The 20,819-nt window shown below is 41.4% G+C and overlaps 1 protein-coding gene across 1 annotated transcript in view; it reads right to left on the bottom strand.

Moving 5' to 3' along the window:
* The window catches only part of LOC119649777 (chitin synthase chs-2), a 50,651-nt gene extending 37,322 nt beyond the window's left edge, over positions 1-13,329 (bottom strand). Inside the window, exons 1-7 of the mRNA XM_038052079.1 lie at positions 13,113-13,329; positions 12,727-12,962; positions 12,492-12,658; positions 12,307-12,433; positions 6,188-6,391; positions 5,887-6,077; positions 4,957-5,478 (exon numbers count right to left, since the gene is read on the bottom strand). Coding sequence (XP_037908007.1) covers positions 4,957-5,478; positions 5,887-6,077; positions 6,188-6,391; positions 12,307-12,433; positions 12,492-12,658; positions 12,727-12,962; positions 13,113-13,180 — 1,515 coding nt within the window. The 5' untranslated portion in view covers positions 13,181-13,329. The remainder of the gene's footprint in view (positions 1-4,956; positions 5,479-5,886; positions 6,078-6,187; positions 6,392-12,306; positions 12,434-12,491; positions 12,659-12,726; positions 12,963-13,112) is intronic.
* Between the last annotated feature and the right edge of the window lie 7,490 nt (positions 13,330-20,819).

Raw genomic sequence — 20,819 nt, 5'->3', positions numbered from 1 at the left:
GCCTCATTAAGGGATAGGAAAAAGGGAACTAACCAATATGAGGATAGGAGCCTTGATCGGCCCCAAAGGCAAAGCACAAAGATACACCGACAACGAAATAACTTCATTAGATATTGTGTATGGGTTGAACAAACCACAGAAAAATCTGTCCTATACAAGGACTTAGTCAAGGACGGAGTATTAACTTAACAGGCTGACCAGGCTGAACGATAGCCATAGACGTAAGTCACTACAAAATCGAATCGAAAATAAGGCTCAAGTTTTAATGGAGTTGTCATCCTTTCTCAATATTTCACGCCCTCATCAACAAATATCTGGCTTGTACTCCGGTCACTTTCTTCATCTGTTATTTTTTCAGGCCTTTGAAAGCCCTTAACTTTTTGCAAAATTAATTAAATGACCATTTTTGAGCAAACAGTGTAAGAGGACAGAAGAAAACAGATTTTAGTAAGACTTACAAAAATTTTAAAAATTGGGCCAATAATAACGTCTCGACGCACAAATATTCATTAGTTTTTGCCATCATTTGCGCAACAACCGGTATCCGGTCTAGACCTGTCTTAGTCAGGATTTGCAGATATCCCGGTTTTGTGCGAAGGTCCACTAATACCATACCAGCAAAGGCTGTCGACGTCCTCGCGACCGAAGTGTGGTATAAATCCCAGTGGAAAACATAAATTTTTACCCACAATGGAGCATAAATCCTGGGAAATGCCTGCTGAATCCGCATCAGCAGCTTTAGTACCAAACACTAACTCGGCCTCCGCGTAGTGATTGCTGAGAGTTTTTTTCTTATAGAGAAATTACAAACAGAGTAGAAGGCAAGTCCTTCGCACTTAAAAACGGGGCAAACTGAACCAATTGGTCGGCCATGTTGGTAATTGAGTAGGGCACGCCCCAACAACTCTAAACGAAAAATAGTTGTTACGAACAAGGAGACGAAGAGATGGGCGATTAGAATTGTTGATAAGGATAGCAAGGTGGGCATTTTAAGGTTGAGAATGCCTGTGTAGTGAGACTCCCTAGTTAATGAAATGCTTTTTATTGTGTTAATTAACCAGTCCTTACCCACTCCTCTCTCTGCTTTCTCAGAAAACCAATAAGAAAGAATCAATGGAGATTTATTTTACACTGCAAAGTTTGAATATTATCATGTATCGAGTTAAATGGTGTACGGATATAGGCATATTGGAATGGAGTGTAGTAGCGATGAACAACGCCGTGATGCAATGAAATTGTCACCCTTCCTTAAAGTGTAATCTATTCACTGCTACTTCCGTCTTTTGATCACCACCCGTGGGAATTAGAACTTCTTGGTTTGAAATTATAAAAGACCAGACAGTACGACGAAGACTGTGTTGATTAAGCCTTGGAACTGGTGAGTAACACTAATGGAATGGCCTCAACTTTTGGACAGAACAGCGAAAGCCATTTTAATTCACTTAATGCGTCGAGCGACTTTTCCTTGCGCAGCAACAAAGTTGATAACTCCTCAATTACGGAAGAATGGGAGACTCTTAAACTAGAACAATGGGCAGTGGTGGGTAGCAAAAGTTGGTAAAAGAACAAAAAGATCCGTCCAAAAATAATATCTATTTCAAAAAACTTAAAAGACTTGGTAGCGGTAGTATTTTGAGCTGCATCGGGGGAATCAAAAAGGCGATTGTATTAAATAACTCCACCCAAAAGTCGGTGCATACTTTTCACGGACAAGTGGAAAAGATCCTAGCTGAGCAAATAGAGGCGGTAATCTGGACATGTGGACAACAAGGCATTGAGGAAAGAATGGCATTCTAGGAATTTGACTCTGTAAGGACCAACATCAGCAGCATCACATTTGCAGCTCATAGTGCAGCACGCAGAACTTCACGTTGTACTGACAAACGTTGGATGGGGCATACCCATCGTCCGAAATAAAGAGATTGTCGTGTATCATCAGTATAAAATCTTTCGTTGTATTCAAATGTTAACCCGGCAATCTGTCAGGTACGCCTGAACGGTCCCCAACCGGCAGCCTGTTGGACAACATCATCCACGTACCAGCAAGTCAGGTAGCCCTATCTGTTCAACTCGGCCGCGAAAGGCATTGGGATGCAAATTTGAGATATTTTTGTGTTTGAGCATTCGTCACCGACGGAGATGCGCACGAAATTATCGCTCAGTGCCTAACCAGCCTGTGCGGCGACTGTTGATACGACGCGTCCACGTCCACCGTTTGCCTTCCCTCCTTGTCAGCTTGCCGGATGGCCGAATCATTTTCCAATCTATCATCGGCCGCCTGAATAGTCGAAACTAGCAGGTTAGCCATATCCCACCTACGTCCCGACGTAAATTATAGGCTGGCCTGAGTGTGGATGGCGACCTTTACAAGAGGGAATAAAACACATATACATACATATATAACGTATACATGACCATAGAGAAGCAAAGTTATTCAATCGAAACCATTGAAATTGAATAAGATTCTGTTTTACAAGTATATAATGTTCGATTCGTTCATCGAAACGTTTGGCATCAAAGCTTTCGCATCGAAGTACTATCCACCCACCGATGGACTATGGACGCATTGGCGATAAGAAGGCTATGGGGTAGCGGTCAAAGATTTCAATTCTGCCTCAAGTAGTTCATAAGCATATTAGAATCGTGTTTGGGTAAAAGAGTGTTTCCTCCTCAGTGGAACAAGCAGAAGTTTGTTCTGTTATTGACAATGCCCTCCCCCCTCCCCTCCAAAAAAAACCGGCGAACCTTTTTCATATCTTTGTAGATATACTTGTATAACAATCCAATCCCAGCATGGGTTTTGACGGGCTCCGCACTACGGTTCATGCGATAACAATGGTCGTAGAATTGGCTTTTGAAACGACGTACGCAGTGGTGGGACCAAAAGTCAAGAGTGCCCTTAATTAGGGCCAAAGTAGGTTGCATTAGGAGCGATTGGCTAAGTTCCATGTCACCGATTATTTAGCTCGGTTAATCTATAGTTATTTATCGGAGTGTCTTCTTTGATATGGGATGAATGTCGGGCCGATAGAATACATTGAGGAAGCAGGGGTTCCCCGAGGCTCCGAACGGGGACCGCTGCTGTCGAACATAATGTATAATGGAGTGCTTGGCCTTTTCCGGAGGAGGTTACGTCGATTGGTTTTCCAAATAACCTGACGTTGTTGGTAGTTGTGAAGCACTTTGTAGACGAGCAACTTTGTGAAAGTGAAACCTTATATCAGATCAAATCATGGTTGCAAATGGTTAACCTGGACCCGGTTGATAAAAAGGCGGAAGCAGTTCTTATTAACAATTGCAGGAAAACAAATTCTGTCGAAATCCCAGTGCAAAACCACGGCGTCGCTCCAAAATCGATTATTTAGCTTAAAGGGACATTTTGACCCCGCACGGGAGGGGGCAATAAAGACTAGTTCATCTCTAGCAATGATGATACCTAATAGTGGAGGGCCAAAATATAGTCACCGGCTGCTTATCGCAAGGTGATGAAATCCTTCCTACCATATGCAGCTCCTGTCTAAACTGGAGCATTGGTCACTACTGTAAACTAAAAGGGTGCAGCAAACCACCCAATCGGGTATGATATTTTGTATTGTCACGGCATTGAACCCTACCTAACCAAAGGAAAAGAGGGATTCTATCCTAGGTGCGGACTTCCGAAAAGCCGCTAGAAGAAAGCTTTACTGGGGATGGCAACAATGTTGGGTAATTCCGAAAAAACCCACTACTCCAGTGCACTGAGAGATGGGTCGAACCAAGACATTTAAAAAAGGGAAGAATGCCCGTAAAGTGTAAATTATTCCATCCATTCCATGCAATTATTCCAATCTAAAAAGCTACAAAGTATTATCTACCTACAAAATTTTACACCAACTGATGATAAGGTACATTTATGCAGAATTTGCTAAAACAACAAGGGAGATGATTTTAATTAAAAAAAATGATGATAAAGTAAAGTAAATAAAAAATATGAAATTACTAGTGAGCTTCGTGAATTGGTGCGATTCAACACTCTCTCATCCGCTGGACCTATCAGTTCTTAGCTAGGTTTTTTAACTGTCCCCGTGCATCCCAAAAAGATTTAATCTCTCTCAAGTGCATAGCCTAGTTAAAATTATCAGCGTTTCTTGAGAATGCCTTATTTAATCAATCGTTGCTAAGGAACAGCGGCAGCTTGATAATGATGTTAAACAGGAACAGGAAGCATCGAGCAGAATGGGGTTCATTGAAAAATCTGCATTGCCCACATTAAAATAACGACCTTTAATTTATTGGGTCATTTTACTCCTCACCTTCTTTCCATATTCAAATGCATTTTGTCAAAGTCTACATCTTAGTGAAAACGTAAGACATTATTGACCATTAAATTCGTCCGAATTCCGCAACCCATAAGAATAAAATACCTCAACAGTCACAAAAAAATGGTTTATAAAGTGGCCGAATATATCTCCAAAGAACACGTAAACGTCGCTATAATTATCGGTCTCAAGAGAGCTGCCCATAATCGAGGACTTCAACAGTTATTCGCCGCTCAATGAAGCAGATTGAAACCAAATAGATAATCTCTGTAAGGGTTCGAATTTGTAAAGGACTTATCTGTAGGGGCCTTTGCCACCAAGCCTCACCGCATGTTGTCTGGTACCATAGGAAGCTCTGAGCTGCTGTGGGAGTCTCATAGTGGTTTGATTGCGCCCATACCACGAACAGAAGTCCTTATGGACTCAACGCGTGCAGTTGCTCGGGAGTCGTATCCCATAATTATGGCAGAGGCGTTAAATAAGTTTCGCCTTGGCCCGGTACCGTTGTAGTAGTACCGACGGCGCTTAGATTCTGGGATTTATCTTTATCTTTACCCGACAGATGCTTACGTTAAACCCCCAAGACCATTAGCACGTTTATGACAAGAACTAGTTTAAATACACATAAAACTTGAACATTCTATTATAATTTACTTACCATATTCACCACATAATCCTCTTGATCCTGTCTTCGCCTGTTCATCATTATACATTGGTCAATCACAAAAGTCGAATACCACGGTACAATGAATAATTTCTCAGTGGACGCATTCCTATCATTCTGAGGATACCAAATGTGCCTCGTGATCCAGGTTTGCGACATCCACCACAATGGCCACACCCACATATAATGACTGAATATATAATCGAAGACATTGTAAATCGTTGGATTTTGCAGAAATAAGTAATCTGGGAAGACATCGTGATAAGCGCATACATTTCCATCTCGCACTCCGCATAGAATCACAAAAACAACAATTGCGACTGGAGTGGAAATGCTTAATGGCAAGGAAAAGCTGAACTCTTGAATCTTAATTTTGCATGCGAATTTCGAAAAGATATAGCAAAGATAAGATGAGCCAACATGTGCGAAAAGTATCCAAACGAGAGCCATTGGAGATGAATTAATCACGTGATCATAGTTATATTGCCATTCGGTATCGGTGTACAAAGGAGTTTTCTGAAACGAAATTTAAATAATTTTTTTTCCGCGTGAAATATTTTTAAATTTCGATACAAGAAATAACTACAACCGCTGTGAGGAATATGCGACATATTTCGAGTGTATTAATAAATAAACAAAAATTCGGAAAATAAACTTGTGAAGTTTGAAAAAGAACTGAAAATATCAACTTCAATGTTGAATGGATATAAGTATTTCTATTGTTATTTCTGTACTTCAACAAGCCACATCCATCTCTCCTAAAAGCGCGCTGATAAAAGGTTTGCAAATCCACATAACAGGAAAAGTTGTTCTTGCAAAAAAACGGAAATATGTGTACTGTATCTAAATTGAATATTTCGCATTCAAAACATTTTTAAAAACCATACAACGATACCACAAACTTCTAACTATTCGCATACTTACCATTTGAATCTGTATCTGATGCTCCTGCCATCCTTTCAAAAAATTTGTAAAATAATGTGAAAATCCTTTCCCATCAATAAGAATTCCTGTTATGAAAAACAACCAAACCTTCCATGGTGAAATGAATAGATACATGTAATATCGGGACTGAGTTAACTTTTCCCGGAGTTTCGCCAAACGTCTAAGCGGAGCTGTGAAAAAAGAAAAACATGCATTTTCCATGTCCGTTTTTCCATGAACATGCAATGTGCAATTTGACGAAATTCATTTAGTTTGTAATTCTGTGAAGGGTGATATTTACGTAAAATGCTGAATGCTGATATGTAATTTTCCCACCATCGAAATGATATCAAAATAACTGCTGGCACAATAGCCCAAAGGCTCGGTTCATGGTCAGTTACCGGCCAGACCAGAAAAACTGTGCATTGTAAACAAATTGCCAGACCGCTTAGGAAAAATTGTACAATTGACCGACACGAACAACAATCAAGTCCTGACAGAAGTCCTGAAATAGAAAAATGTATGGAAAAATGTTTTATAAGTGAAATGAACAAACAGAAATTTAGATTTGAGTTTGCATGTCAGCGAACAATTCCAATGTTTTTATAGGAAGCAAAAATGCATATGCTTCCCTCGAACTCAGAAGTAAATATGTATCCTTTTTGTCATCTAAGGATCGTATATGCACATAAATTTTACCCATTCTTCTGCCTTAAATTGACAAGTCAGATACTGTATGCCAAAGTTCCTCTTTTTTGTTGATGAAACTTGAAACATTTCAGTATTTCAACAGATTTTTTTCTGAAAGAGAAGATTGCGCGGAGAAGTATAGATTGGTGACGGACACTTACCTCAACCTCCTCATCACCTTCCAGGCAAAGAATAACGATTTCGTAGCTAAAGAAGTAAGAATCGTACACCATTATCACCTCACCGATGTACGTATATGTTTTTGTGGCTGAACTTTAACCAGGTTAACCTATCTTCGTTATTTGGGGCAGAAACCATCCCTGGCATTGTGCGATTCATTATTAAACGATTTCATTTTTAATAGTGCCGCAATTCCGAATAGCTGAGTGATTAGAGCACAAGGCCGGACGAAAGGTCGCGGTTCAAATGTCACTATTTTGTTTTTTAAAATCATTTTTTATTTTTAAGGAATAGGTAACAATAATATATAGATTGGAAAAATGAACAAAAAAATAACAATCTTTTAAACTAACCAAAATAACTTAAATCTATGGCCACTGTGGGGCAAATCTCACTGTTGGCAGTGGGATTTGTATCGTGTTTTGACGTCGAATACCAGTCGACTCAGCTGTGAAGGAGTACCTGAGTCAAAACAGGGTAAAATCTCGGGCGAGCGCCATGCTGACCATATCGTGTATTGTATCGTTACGGTCTTGAATAAAGTGCTCTAACATACTTCAAGGCCCTGATCCAATTGAATTGTTACGTGAACGATTATTATTATTAATTCAAGCACTAATGTTGCTAATGTTGTCTAGGTTCACGCATTTGAGGTACTTTTTGCTTTGGGTCGATAATAGTGCACACCATTGAGAGAATGATAACCTTCAGTTTTTCAGTACTGCGAGAATAAAGGGAGAGAGAAAGGAGAATGCTTTTGATCACCGAAAACAATTTTGATCGGTTTGCTGTTTCTTTATCTGTCTGCCTGTCTGTCTGTCTGTTTGTCTGTCTGTCACACGCACCTTTCTCAGAAACGGTTACACCGATTGATTGCGAATGCATCATAAACTTACTGTTTTTATGTCTTTGATAGTATTAATACCAAGAGGCAGGTGGACTTTCTGTTTTTTTTTTCGGAAGCTATTGATGTGGAACTATCCTTAAATATCTCAGTAAGCTTTTCCGCGTTAAATGTCTTTAAATCTCATTGCATGACTTTATGTCTCACGAATACCCGAATCTCCTGTTATCCATTACATACACATATAGTGCTCACCAACTTGCCAGGTAATGTCCTTTATCAACGTACTGCTTACGAAGGTAATACCTACCACTGAACCTATCCTCCCTTTACGGAAGGTATACGCAACCGACAACACCAAGCGGTTCATAAACTTATGCTCAAGGTGTGGGACAGCTGAATCAACATACCATACATAAAAAGGGAGATATCACACAGTGCAGCAATCATAGAGCTATCAAGTTGCTAAGAACCATTTATAAGACATCCTCCGCTATCTTGTTAGGCCGGATAGCCCCATGCACCCAGAATATCATCGGCCTTTACTCTAGGCATATCACTATACATCAGATTTTCTCTATGCGACAAGCGATAGAATAACTGGTAAAACTGCAAAACTGTGATAAAATTTGGTATTCAGACGAGATTGATAAGACTGACTAGGCTAACCCTGACCAATTTCCAAGGCTATATAAAAGCAGCAGGATGACTCTCGAGACCATTCAACATCGATAACGGTCTAAGAAAGGGTATGCCTTATCATGCGTCCTTTTTAACCTATCCCAGTAGAAAGTAATTCGCGGTGCAGATGTGAATGCAGAGGCACCATCCTCTTCAAGTTCACCGAACTACTGGCCTACGCTGATGATGGCATTATGAGAAAAACAACCCGAGATGTACAAATTGAGCAGGCGGCTCCAGATCCCGGACTGCACACGAATGAAGGCAAGGCGAAGTAAATGGTGGCAATCTCAACACTAAAGAACAAAAAACGAACAACATGAAAAATTACTTCTATCTAGGGTCGAAAATCGCAACCGACAACAGCTATGACGATAAGATCCGTGCACGCTTGTTGGTAGACAACAGAGCCTATTTCAGCTTACGAAAACTGTTTCGCACGAAACGACTCTTTATAGGGTGAAAGCTCTGACTATAGAAAACAATGATTTTGTCAGTCCTCATGTATTCCTTTGAGACCTGAGTTCTTAGCAAGAAAAATTGCGAATCCTAGGTCACGTTCGAGAAAAGAATCCTCCGAAAAATTTTTGGTTTCCTACATGATGGTAGACGATCCTATAGCCTACATAACGACGAAATCTATGAGCGATACCATGACCGCCAGGTTGTGGATAAAATAGGTCAATAGGTCGCGGTGGGCGGGTCACTTAATCCGTATGGATGAGGATGATTCTGCCCGAAAAGTCTATAAGGTCAATATCTATGGAAGAAAAAGAAGACGAGGCAGACCCTGCCTCAGATGGAGCGATGGCGCAGATCAAGACGCCTGACAGATATCGAATTGGTGGACTTCGGCGCAAAACCGGGATGTCTGGAGTTCCTTACTAATTCAGGCCTAGAGCGGATACCGCTTGTAAAACCAAGTAGTAGCAGACACGAACCCGGTGTCGGGTTACTACTGACGGCTACGGCAGTATCCTGACCTGGGAGCCGGTTTCTGACAGAATCCTAACTGCAAGATTACGGTTCAGGTGTGAAGCACCACAATTGTACAAAGCTATGCACCAACAGAGACTTCCGAAATAGTGCAGTGAGTCCTTGAGGGTTTAACGTGAGCACCTTCCTGGACGACTTCATCCCAGGGTCTTCTTAAGACAAGGATTGATTATGTGACCACAATCAGAGCCCCGCTGAGACATGCAACAACAATACCAGTCTACATATACCAAGTGCATGACTTAGCATTCATACATACTGGTGGATACAAGACCTACCTAAATCTCTACCGAACTAAAGAGTACGGCACCCGTGTTGAAACGCAACACCACGCCGAGGCTCGAAGGTCCCTTCTCGCTTGAGCATAACAAACAACCCCCCTGAAGCTCCTACTAGGGGACAACCGCAAATAATCGAGCTGTACTCACATACAACAGGAGTCCTCCCGAAGTATGAGAGTCCACTAGCTATCTTGGTTCCCATGGAAATAGTATACCCCTGGTGAGGTGTCATGACCAATTGCCACTTCAGATGAGTCTCCGTGCAGACTCGGGTCTGATCGCCCTGATTAGGCCTTTGCAGCATTCGCCTACTGCCGACAAGTCAAAGTGAGTACAGCGTCTCCCGGTGCCACCACTATGGAGGTTCCCCTCGACCACTTGGTTTTGGTTTGGCCGACAGGGTTGCGCCCCGTCTTCCTCACTGCCACCTCTGAGCACCGCCGAAATAGTGCAGAAGAAAGATTTCTTCGAACAATTAAACCCAGTTCAGGGGAAGCTTCCTAAAAGTGACATTGTGATCGTGATTGGTGATCTGAACGCCAAAGTAGAATCTGACACTGACATACGTTGCTCAGACATGTGATGGGGAAACAAGGTTTGGTCGCGAGCAGTAGACTTCGGAGTTGTCTTCTGGATGTGGGCAACAAAAAAAGCGCTGACATCCACCTCGAAAGGGACCACCATCTGATGATCACTTACATTCGATTGTGCATTAGGCCCGCTACTTTTCGCAAGGTTTGGGAGCTGCAACCTCCTAAGTTCAACATGGAACATCACTCGATAGTGGGAGCCATTTTGCTGACCAAACGTGCAGAGTAACCTGCCTGAGAATATCGATGAGCATTGGGTCACCATCAAAAATGCCACATCCCGAAGAGGTGTTAAGGGGTGTTATAAGATCTGGCTAACTGCTGAATCGTGGGAGCAGATCGATGAAAGGAAGAGGTTAAAAACTGTACTGACTGCGAGTGATGGCGGACGTGGCGCGCTTGGACTCCGATACCGAGCGAAATTGTTCAGCTTAGTTCAGCTTAGCGGACACCCTGACAAGAGAGAATTGGCTATTACGGTGATCAGGAAATAGAAGATGACGCAGATCGCAACGATTTCAGAAATGTATACCGCATCACGAAATAGCTTGCAGGCAGTCGCTAATCTTTTAATGGTCCTGTGGAGGACGTCAATGGTCCATTTCTCACCGACGGTAATGAACAACTGAGGAGATAGGAAGAACACTTCACCATGGTTTTTAACTGTATTACATCCGAATGAAATAGCTAGTCACCGTCACATGCAGATACGAACTGTTCTGCAAAGCAGAAGTCAAATTATTTTGGCCATCAATGCCGCTGGGGACGATCTCCCCGCAAAATTATTATGTTATAATTATTATTGATTATTGCACCTGTAGTTACCGCAGATCTGCTGCTTCCAATCGAACGGAAATTTCAGGAATCCGTGGCCTTTGTCAGAGAGTGGAAGAAGGGGATGATCGTCAAGATTTCAAAGAAGGGAATCGCCTAAAGAAGGGGTATCTGCCTACTCCCTGCCATCGCAAAGATAATAGCTAAAACAAACTTGGAACGCATCAAAGAATACTTCGGAAGCTTGATCGACAGAGAGCAGGCTACTTTCCACTCCAGATCCTCCTGCTTTCATTTTGGAGCACTGCGCTTTCTGCGCCACTTTGCCAGGATGGACGCAACAAGTTCGCAACAAGAGCACTTGGCACAGAACAGTAGAGACAAAATGCGAGCATTTTGGGTAGTTATGGGGTGCTGAAAATCGCGAACAATGACACCTAAATGTGGTTGACGCACTGTACCCCACCAAAGAATGAATGACAACCACATATATATTCCCATATATGCGAAAAGAAGAAGAACAATTTTTTCACAGAATATCGTGATGATCACGATGGGTTTTTTGAAATCCCGTGTTTATGTGAACCGTCCAAGAACCCTACAAGATTTGAAGACCAACATCCAAGAAGAAATTGCCAACATAACACCTGCTATGTTAACAAGAGTCATGACAAACGCCAGAAATCGGTTTACGCAATGTATGGAGAATGGGGGACGTCACCTAACAGATTTGATCTTCAAAATAATGTAAATAAAAACTTTAGACATGTACCTACATTATAAAAAATAAATAAATATTGTCCGATGCATACAATAGTTTTTATTGAGTTTTGAAAAAAGCAAGGTATGCTGCCGCACCCTGTATATATATGATATATATTATTTGTTTTAATATGGACATATATCTGAAAGTTTGGAAATATATGAAAAATATTTTGAAATGATAGCTATCTGCGCAAAAGAAAAACGTACATAGAAAGATAAGATGAACAATATAACACCTTAATACCTGTGAGGCACCCAGCTTCCGGTCTACCGACCTAATTGCTTCTGCTTTAGGTGAACTTCTTCACATTTGCAAATAATGTTGAAATACTAGCGTGAAGCGTATGGTTAACCATTATCAATATAGTGCTTTCCAGATCAAACTATTTGTGTAAATGTGCAATTGAATTTTTAACTATGTACACACGGAACTGTCATTCACTCATCGTTCTTCACATAGTGAAACACAAAACCTTTTATATATAAAGCGTCTAACTTCCGGTTTCCGGACTTGTTTCCCAATAAGTACGATTGGACATTAAATGGATAAAAACTTACATCCCTCTAAAGTTGGAAAAATATTTCACTCAACATGTTCTTATCACTAATAATTACTCACCGAGTACACCTGGCACAATGCAGAGACTATTCATTATCATCAGCCCCTTGATGGAATTCATCTTTGGTAGCACAAAGAAAAGCAGAATCGTGAGCCCAACTACGTGCATTGATTCCAAGATTCCGACCTTGATATAATTAAAACATCACAAACCCGTTAAAGTTACATATATTGAGTAACCATACCAACAAAACTTCACCAGTCTTCGGCACTCTAATGTTCTTGAAAAAACATATCCGAGCCGCCCGCAGGAAGGTAAAAAGTTCCGGGGCTGCAAAGGCGAAAACTAACAACCACACGAAAGCCACCCGCAACTCTTCCGGTATAATTGCATAATATTCATTCATAGGATCTAAAATAAAAATATCATTTTCCAGGATTATAACATGCAAATTAAACCATTTAGAATTCTGCTATTACGTCTGATATCACAATATCGAACGGACATTCCAGGCATGAGATGGGCTATCACAAGTAACAAACTTAATTTTGATATAACACTTGTCGATAAAATCACTGCAAACACAAAAATATACACAAGGATTTTCAGAATTTTTATGACAATTTGGAATTTGCGCCACGTGGCAGAAGACCCGGTAGTGTTCGAAATAGGAGGATCCTGGAATGAGTCCCATAGCGGAGTATCTTTCTGCTTGCTGAAAGAGGATTAAAACGATTTAAAGCGGATCACTTAATTGATAGGGAATGATATTTAAAATTTGGTTTTTAATCTTTAGCTTTTTCTAGAAATTATATTCTTTTATTGAGATTGAAATTGAAAACCAAATTCCAAATGTGTTGCTCACCCCCTTCTATAATCGTCCTCCAAAATATCCGTTTCATCACTACTATAACCATTTCCTTCGGCCGCCATCGCTAACTAAGTACATCGTCTTTCTAGAAGTTTCAAACTTGAGTGAAAGAAGGTCATCCAATGCACTTGCGACAGTAATTAAATTAGCTATCAGATAGAAAGTACATCCCTCCTATATCGAGTATCTCCTTATCAGCACCTGTTGTCACTTTGATAGCTGCTAGCCATTAAAAGCTTCGCGAACAATAATTGGTGCCATCATGAAATCATCTTGAAAGATTGGCCTGTTATCAAAATATTTATAATTGTTTATATTGAAGAGATAAATTATATCGACATAATTGCTAACTTCCAGGAAAGAAAGTGTTTTATGTTTCGCAGTTCAGTTAGTAATCTATGAGGTATGTAGATAAGGGAAGGAGAGTTTTCTGGAGGTGCCCATGGGAAAGGAGAATATCGAGCCGTATCAAATTGTGGAGAAATGAAATTTTTATTTATCTTTCTTCTGTTGAGTTCTAGGAAATAAAACAGAACGATCTGAGACACTTCCTTTGAAGGTCACGTAGAAATATAAATACATATAACGGTTTTAGGGATCAACATTGACCTTGAGGTTAAAATTCAATGGACTTTGGCGTAAACTTCTCACTTCCTCCTACCAAAGCTATCTTAGCAACTTTCCTGGGAAGTAAAAATTATTCACAGAACATGAGTTTTTCGTTTCACGGGGTTCCCGACAGTAAAAGCATGATATCATCTATGTTTGCTGATAAGACAAGCTGATTTTATCGTCAATTTCTAACATATGTTATCAATAAAGAAAAACAACAGACAAAGTGTACTTTTAGTCAATTAAAGACAATAATAAATGTTATTTAGATGAAGTATTGTTGGTAATTAAAACCATAAAGTGTCAAACGTAAATGGTTTTCCAGGGAAAGATATTTTTAGTTAATATCTAAGTGTGGGCTTTGCATAGGTAAAGATACTTTTAGATTCTTATCAACATTTGACATTTTTAACCCAACTCCCCTGGTTCAGTTTCGGTTTTCGGAACTGATTTTTATTGATAATACAATATATAAATTAGTAAGATAGGAAAAAAGAAAAATATCTTAAAGTTAACAAAAAAACGAATCGAAAACCGCATATTCCACATAAGGATATTTAAGTGCAAATCTATTTTACTATGATAGACTATTCACTTTAATGGGATATTAAATTGATTGTATGAGATTAGATTAAATTTAAATTTACACAAAGAAGACAGCTTTGGGCTACTGTATTTTCGTCAGTAATAGTAGCATTTTAACCAAACAGATCGGCAGAAAATTAGGCAAAATCTTGCATGTCAGAACCCTTCCCTAGAGCGTTAGTAAAAAAGCAGGAGAATGGTAAAAAATATTCGAGTCTGAGCCAATGTTAAGTAATCAAAGCTTTCGCGATTAGGTCCTCCATTTAGGATACACAGATGAAGCTGACTTAAAGTGGCTCCATCGAGTAATCCCAGCTTTAAGTTCTGGGCAATCGACCAATTACTCCATTGCGAACACGAAAATGTTCGCCCTGCAGAACATGGCGAATATTAAATACCCTGCCACGAAGGCAATTGGGAGAATTTTGGGCACTGCACTGTAAAGTTCACAAATATCTCAAAGGACAAATCCATTTTATTTAGATGACATGCTGGTCCCAAGCCTAGGTAATGGAAGAGATCAGGGAGATCAGTGAAAGAGATAAATAAAGTTTAGTTGGAATCATTCCCTATGCTAAATCCTACCTGATTTCTCTTGGTAGCAGGTCCCGCGATAGGCTTACCATGAAAATACATCCAGTATCGTTAAAAATGAAATGGTCGGATTAGGTATCAATGAGCCTCAGAGAAATCTTAGAGCCTCGACGCGACAGGACGGCCCCGGTCCTGCCAAGAAATAGACAAGGGTTTTTAATGCATGGACGGCATCAGGACGTAAGTAAGCTAATCCTAGCAAAACAAGTACGTGTCTGCACGCTAAATATTCGCACCTTAATGGAAAGACCGAGAAACTCTACTCTACAAGAAACCCCATGGTCTGACGCCAAAAGTTACGATATAGAACGCGAAGGTGGTAAAAATGGCTATGAACTTCTCCATTTTGGTAAGCCACATTCTCAACACGGTGTTGTCATTGCCATCTTAGAAAATTTCCGTAGCACCATTAAAAAAGTCCAACGATTTTTGGCTGGACGATGAAGCTCACCATTATATCAGCTGATCATACTAGTCACTTCTTCACCGCGTATGCACCACAGACAGGTCGACCTAATGCCGAGAAAGATGCCTTCTGGTAACTTCTCGATGCAAAGACCTGTAAAGTGCCTGCTGATGACTATATCATCATTGCAGGCAACCCTAATGGTATTGCAGGTGAAAAGCAGACGATAACAAGTCCCATCGGGGAGAATAGGTTTGGAGCGCAATTAAGGTGGTGAGCGTATAGTCGATTTTGCGAATACCGATAAACTTGTACTTATGAATACATTGTTCATAAAATGATTGCCTCACCTTCCTACATTTTATAGTGAGAATCATCATCATCAACGGCGCAACAACCGGTATCCGGTCTAGGCCCGCCTTAATAAGGAACTCCAGACATCCCGGTTTTGCGTCGAGGTCCACCAATTCGATATCCCTAAAAGCTGTCTGGCGTCCTGACCTACGCCATCGCTCCATCTTAGGTAGGGTCTGCCTCGTCTTCTTCTTCTACCATAGATATTGCCCTTATAGACTCCTAGGGGTGGATCATCCTCATCCATACGCATTAAGTGCCCCGCCCACAGTACCCCATTGAACCGCATTTTATCCACAACCCGACGGTCATGGTATCGCTCATAGATTTCGTCATTGTGTAGGCTACGGAATCGTCCATCCTCATGTAGGGGGCCAAAAATTCTTCCGAGGATTCTTCTCTCGAATGCGGCCAAGAGTTCGCAAGTCTTCTTGCTAAGAACCCAAGTCTCCGAGAAATACATGAGGACTGGCAAAATCATTGTCTTGTATAGTAAGAGCTTTGACCCTATGGTGAGACGTTTCGAACGGAACAGTTTTTGTAAGCTGAAATAGGCTCTGTTGGCTGACAACAACCGTGCGTGGATTCCATCATCGTAGCTGTTATCGGTTGTGACTTTCGACCCTAGATAGGAGAAATTATCAACGGTCTGAACGTTATAGTCTCTCATCTTTATTCTTCCCGTTTGACCAGTGTGGTTTGATGTTGTTGGTTGGTTGGTTTTCGGTGCTGACGATACCCATATATAGTATTTTGCCTTGCCTTCATTAATGTGCAGCCCAAGATCTCGCGCCGCCTGCTCGATCTGGATGAAGGCAGTTTTTTACGTCGATATCATCAGCAAAGGCCAGTAGTTTGGTGAACCTAAAGAGGACCATACCTCTTGCATTTACACCAGCATCACGGATCACTTTCTCGAGGGCCAGGTTAAAGAGGGCGCATGATAAGGCATCCCTTGTCGTAGACCGTTGTTGATGTCGAATGGTCTTGAGAGTGATCCTGCTACTTTTATCTGGCCTCGCACATTAGTCAGGGTCAGCCTAGTCAGTCTTATCAAATTCATCGGGATTCTCTCATGGCCTTGTACAGTTTTACCCTGGCTATGCTATCATAGGTGGCCTTAAAGTCAATAAATAGATGGTGCAACTGTTGTCCATACTCCAACAGTTTTTCCATCGCTTGTCGCAGAGAGAAAATCTGATCTGTTGCTGATTTGCCTGGAGTGAAGCATCTTTGGTATGGGCTAATGATATTCTGGGCATATGGGGCTATCCGGCCTAGCAAGATAACGGAGAATATCTTATAGATAGTACTCAGAAATGTGATACCTCTATAATTACTGCACTGCATGTTTCGTTGCCAATCGTCAGGCATTGATTCGCTGTCCCATACCTTGAGCACAAGTTGATGAACCACTTAGTGTAATTGGTCGCCTCATTTTTAACCAATTCGGCTGTAATTCCATCGGCTCCCGGAGACTTATGATTTTTGAGCCGATGAATTTCACTGACTGTTTATCCTATATTTAGTGTGGCATTATTTGCCCGTCGTCTTCAGCTGGCGGGACCTCCAACTCGCCGATGTTCTGGTTATTCAGTAGTTCATCAAAATACCCAACACATCACTCCAATATGCCCATTCTGTCGGAAATCAGATTTCCCTCTTTCGGCAGGATGAGCATCGAGGTGTATAAGGCTTCATCCTGCTGACTTGTTGGTAAAACTTGCGCGCCTGGTGCGGTTGCTCCCTGTACTTTTCGAGTTCACAGACTTGTTGGTTCTCCCAGGCTTCCTTTTTCCGTCTGTGAAGTCGCTTCTCCGCTGGCTGGAGTGTGTGCGCGTGTGCCCGCGTTCTTTGAGAATGCAACATTACTGGGTATGCAGCATTCTTCCCTTCCGTTGCTAGCTTACATTCATCGTCAAACCAGACGTTCCGATTTGTTTGCGGCTGAGGTCAAGTATCTTTGTGGCCGTATCCATGATAACGTTCTTCAGGTGGTTGTGAAGATCATTTGTTGGTGCTTCATCTCCAGGATCTCTGTTCACTGCGGTTATTGCGGTATCCATTTTCTTTTTATAGATGTCGCGGAGGGCTGTGTTGTGGATGGCTTCAGTATTCACTCTCACCTGATTGTCAGAGGGGATTGCAAGTGGTGTCGTAACTCGAGCTCGGGACACCATGCCAACGAGATAGTGATTCGAATCTATATTGGTCCTCCTATATGTTCTGACATTCATCAAGGTTGAGAGGTGGCGGCGTTCAATCAACACGTGGTCAATTTGGTTGAAAGTGGTTTCGTCTGGAGAGGCCCAGGTATGTTTGTAAACCGCTTTCCGCGCAAATCAGGTACTTCCAACAACCATTTCGTCCGATACTGCTAAATGGATAATGCGCAATCCGTTATCATTGGTATCGTTATGTAAATTATGGGAGCCAACGTATCGCCTGAATACGGGCTCCGTCCCTACTTGACTGTTGAAATCTCCAAGTATGATTTTGATATCATACTTGGGACAGGCTTCGAGGGTCCACTCAACTGCCTGATAGAAGGTATCCTTCTCCGACTCTGCAGTATCCTCTGTAGGGGCGTGAACGTTAATGAGGCTTATGTTGGTAAACTTGCCTCGTAAACGCGGAGGACATAGCCTTTCGCCTATAACCGATAACAGCAGGTTTCATTTTTTGGCTGACTAAGAAACCTACCTGGATGCCCACTCTAATATATGGCGTAGCGGCTCTTCTCCAAGTAAACGGTCCCTGTCCATCGCATCTCTTACAACGCTGTTACATCAGCCTTATATTGGGACAGGGTATTGGCTAGCTGCTCAGCAGCATTCGGTGTGTACAGGAAGCGCACGTTCCATGAGAAAATGCGCAAATCGTTAATCCGTTGTCGTTGCCGGGTTCGTCGTTGTAAGATCCATCCTGTCCGATGCTCCTTTCGTGGCTTCGTAACATCGGTTTTCCGTGTAGGGTTGTCAGCCCTACCCAACACCCAACCTGGAGGACCAGTTGGTACATTTTGTCCCCTTTTCAGGCGCGAGAGATTCGCCTTCATCCTTCTCTGTCTGTAGTTTTTCATAAAGAAAGAACTCCCAGCGATGTCCACGTGGAGGTGGAGATAGGGTTTGGCAGTAGAGCTGTTGATGTTGGTTCCGCAGGCGTTTCCCAGGATTTACTCTCCATCGTGGGTACCAATCCACTTTTCGCCCTGGGACCTATACTACCCTTTGACCGCCAACCATACATAATTTCTCAACTCTAAATCAAGTAAAAAGAACCTAAGCGAAAATACGACTACTTTGCCAATTGCTGAATGGCCTTTCTCCCCTTCTGCATCGATCGGACCGATCACGATGCACGTCTTCGGGTTGATGAGTGAGTTCTTAACTTGATTACGAAAGCTATCAGTTTGCCCAAGCAGGATTTTTTCAGCTCAAACATGAGATCGCCTCTCTGGGTTCCTCTGACCTTTTAAATTGGAGCCAGGCATGACCTTTTTTAGTATATTCGCATACGACAGATTGCCCTTGGTGGAGATTACAATTGCCTCTGGAGAAATTCGCACGTTCGGTTTCTTCTTCGCCTTTTTGTGAGTGACCTTGGTCAATCCACCATTTTCTGTTCCTTTAGGTTCGCTTCCTCCTTTCCGTATTTTTTTATTTGATAGCAAGTCAATGGCGCTACGTGCAAGTGTTTGCCGCTTTCAGCTTTTACTTTGGTGCTCTTTCCTCTTCTTGCGCAACAACCCATATTGAATCAGGCCCTTGAAGTGTGTTAAAGCCCCTCATTCAAGACAGTATACTGTAGAAGGCAATGTGGTTAGCATTGGGCTCGACCTATTACAGAGGACCCTAATGGCCTCAATATGCTTATAATAGCTTGGTGCCCGTTGTGCTTGTCCTTGATGAACTCAGGCAGCCCAACTATTTTTTCTCCAACCTGCATGAAGGGTAGTTCCTCCATGTTAGGGCTCTGCTTAAGATGAGTCCTGCCCGGATCACTGCTTTTAAATACTCCATCACCCTTAGCATTTAATGTGTTTTCCAGATTTTTTTCCATCTTGGCATTGGTGCAAATCGGAGAATTGAAGAAATTCTCCCGAATTGGTCAATCCCTTGATCTTGGAATATCTTCTGCGGGTGTCCTTCTTGGTCAGATGGGTGTCGAATCCACCTTCGTGGGCCAGCGATTCCCTTTCAGCCCATCATTTTTTACCTTCGTTATTGGTACTCTTTGTAAGGTCTTGTTTCACACACCTCTTTATCCAAATATAAATCACTTGTCAGCCTGTCTGTCATACTCACTTTTCTCAGAAACGATTTCACCGATTCTCACTAAATTTGGTGGAAAGGTGGAACTTAAGGGGGTCCTCATATATGCAAAAGGAGAGCGCACACATTTTTTTTCACCATATCTAGTCATATGGGGTATCAAATGAAAGGTCTCGATTATTACTTTCACAATGAGGTCTTAGTATTGAAGCCGACTGGGAAACGGGGGAATGAAAGGGTAAAGAGGGGTCACTTAAATGAAAGGGTTATTTTCAGAAACTACCCTCCAGAAAAAATTGATAAAAATTATGATAGTGCCCCTATATAACATCTTGATTCCGAAATACCCTCCATGCTAAAATAAAGTTAATAATTTAATTTCTTCGACGAATGCCGTACTCTTTGTCCCTGTGATGTTATCAGATTCGCGCTTCTAAATTCAAGAATGAACAAGGGGACATGTGGTCGCTAAATTATGCACATTCTCAAAAAAAAAATTAGAAAAGTAAAAGGAAACGGTTTTGGATTTTTTGTCTATAGTTACAAAACTTTACTTAAACGCTCTAAACGTTAATAAGTATCTATTATGCCGGCAAATGGTCAAGTACAATTTCCTTCCATCTTGCCCTTTCAAACTCTGTAACTATGCAAATGTACGAACAACAATCGATAAGTGTGCACCTACGTCTCAATCATTTCGTTGACATTCTGACTCTTACGACTTTACGGATTCCAATAAAGTTATGCTGAATCAATTCAATCAAAACTATGAAAATAACGGAGGAATGGCGTAACGCTCCAGTTGATAACGTTAACTATCAAAACTATAAAAACCTCCATATCAAAATCAGTCAAACGTCAATCATTAACATTCAT

The sequence above is a fragment of the Hermetia illucens genome, chromosome 2 (assembly GCF_905115235.1).
Source record: "Hermetia illucens chromosome 2, iHerIll2.2.curated.20191125, whole genome shotgun sequence".
Lineage (NCBI taxonomy): Eukaryota > Metazoa > Arthropoda > Insecta > Diptera > Stratiomyidae > Hermetia > Hermetia illucens.
This window is presented reverse-complemented; position numbering and strand designations above follow the sequence as displayed.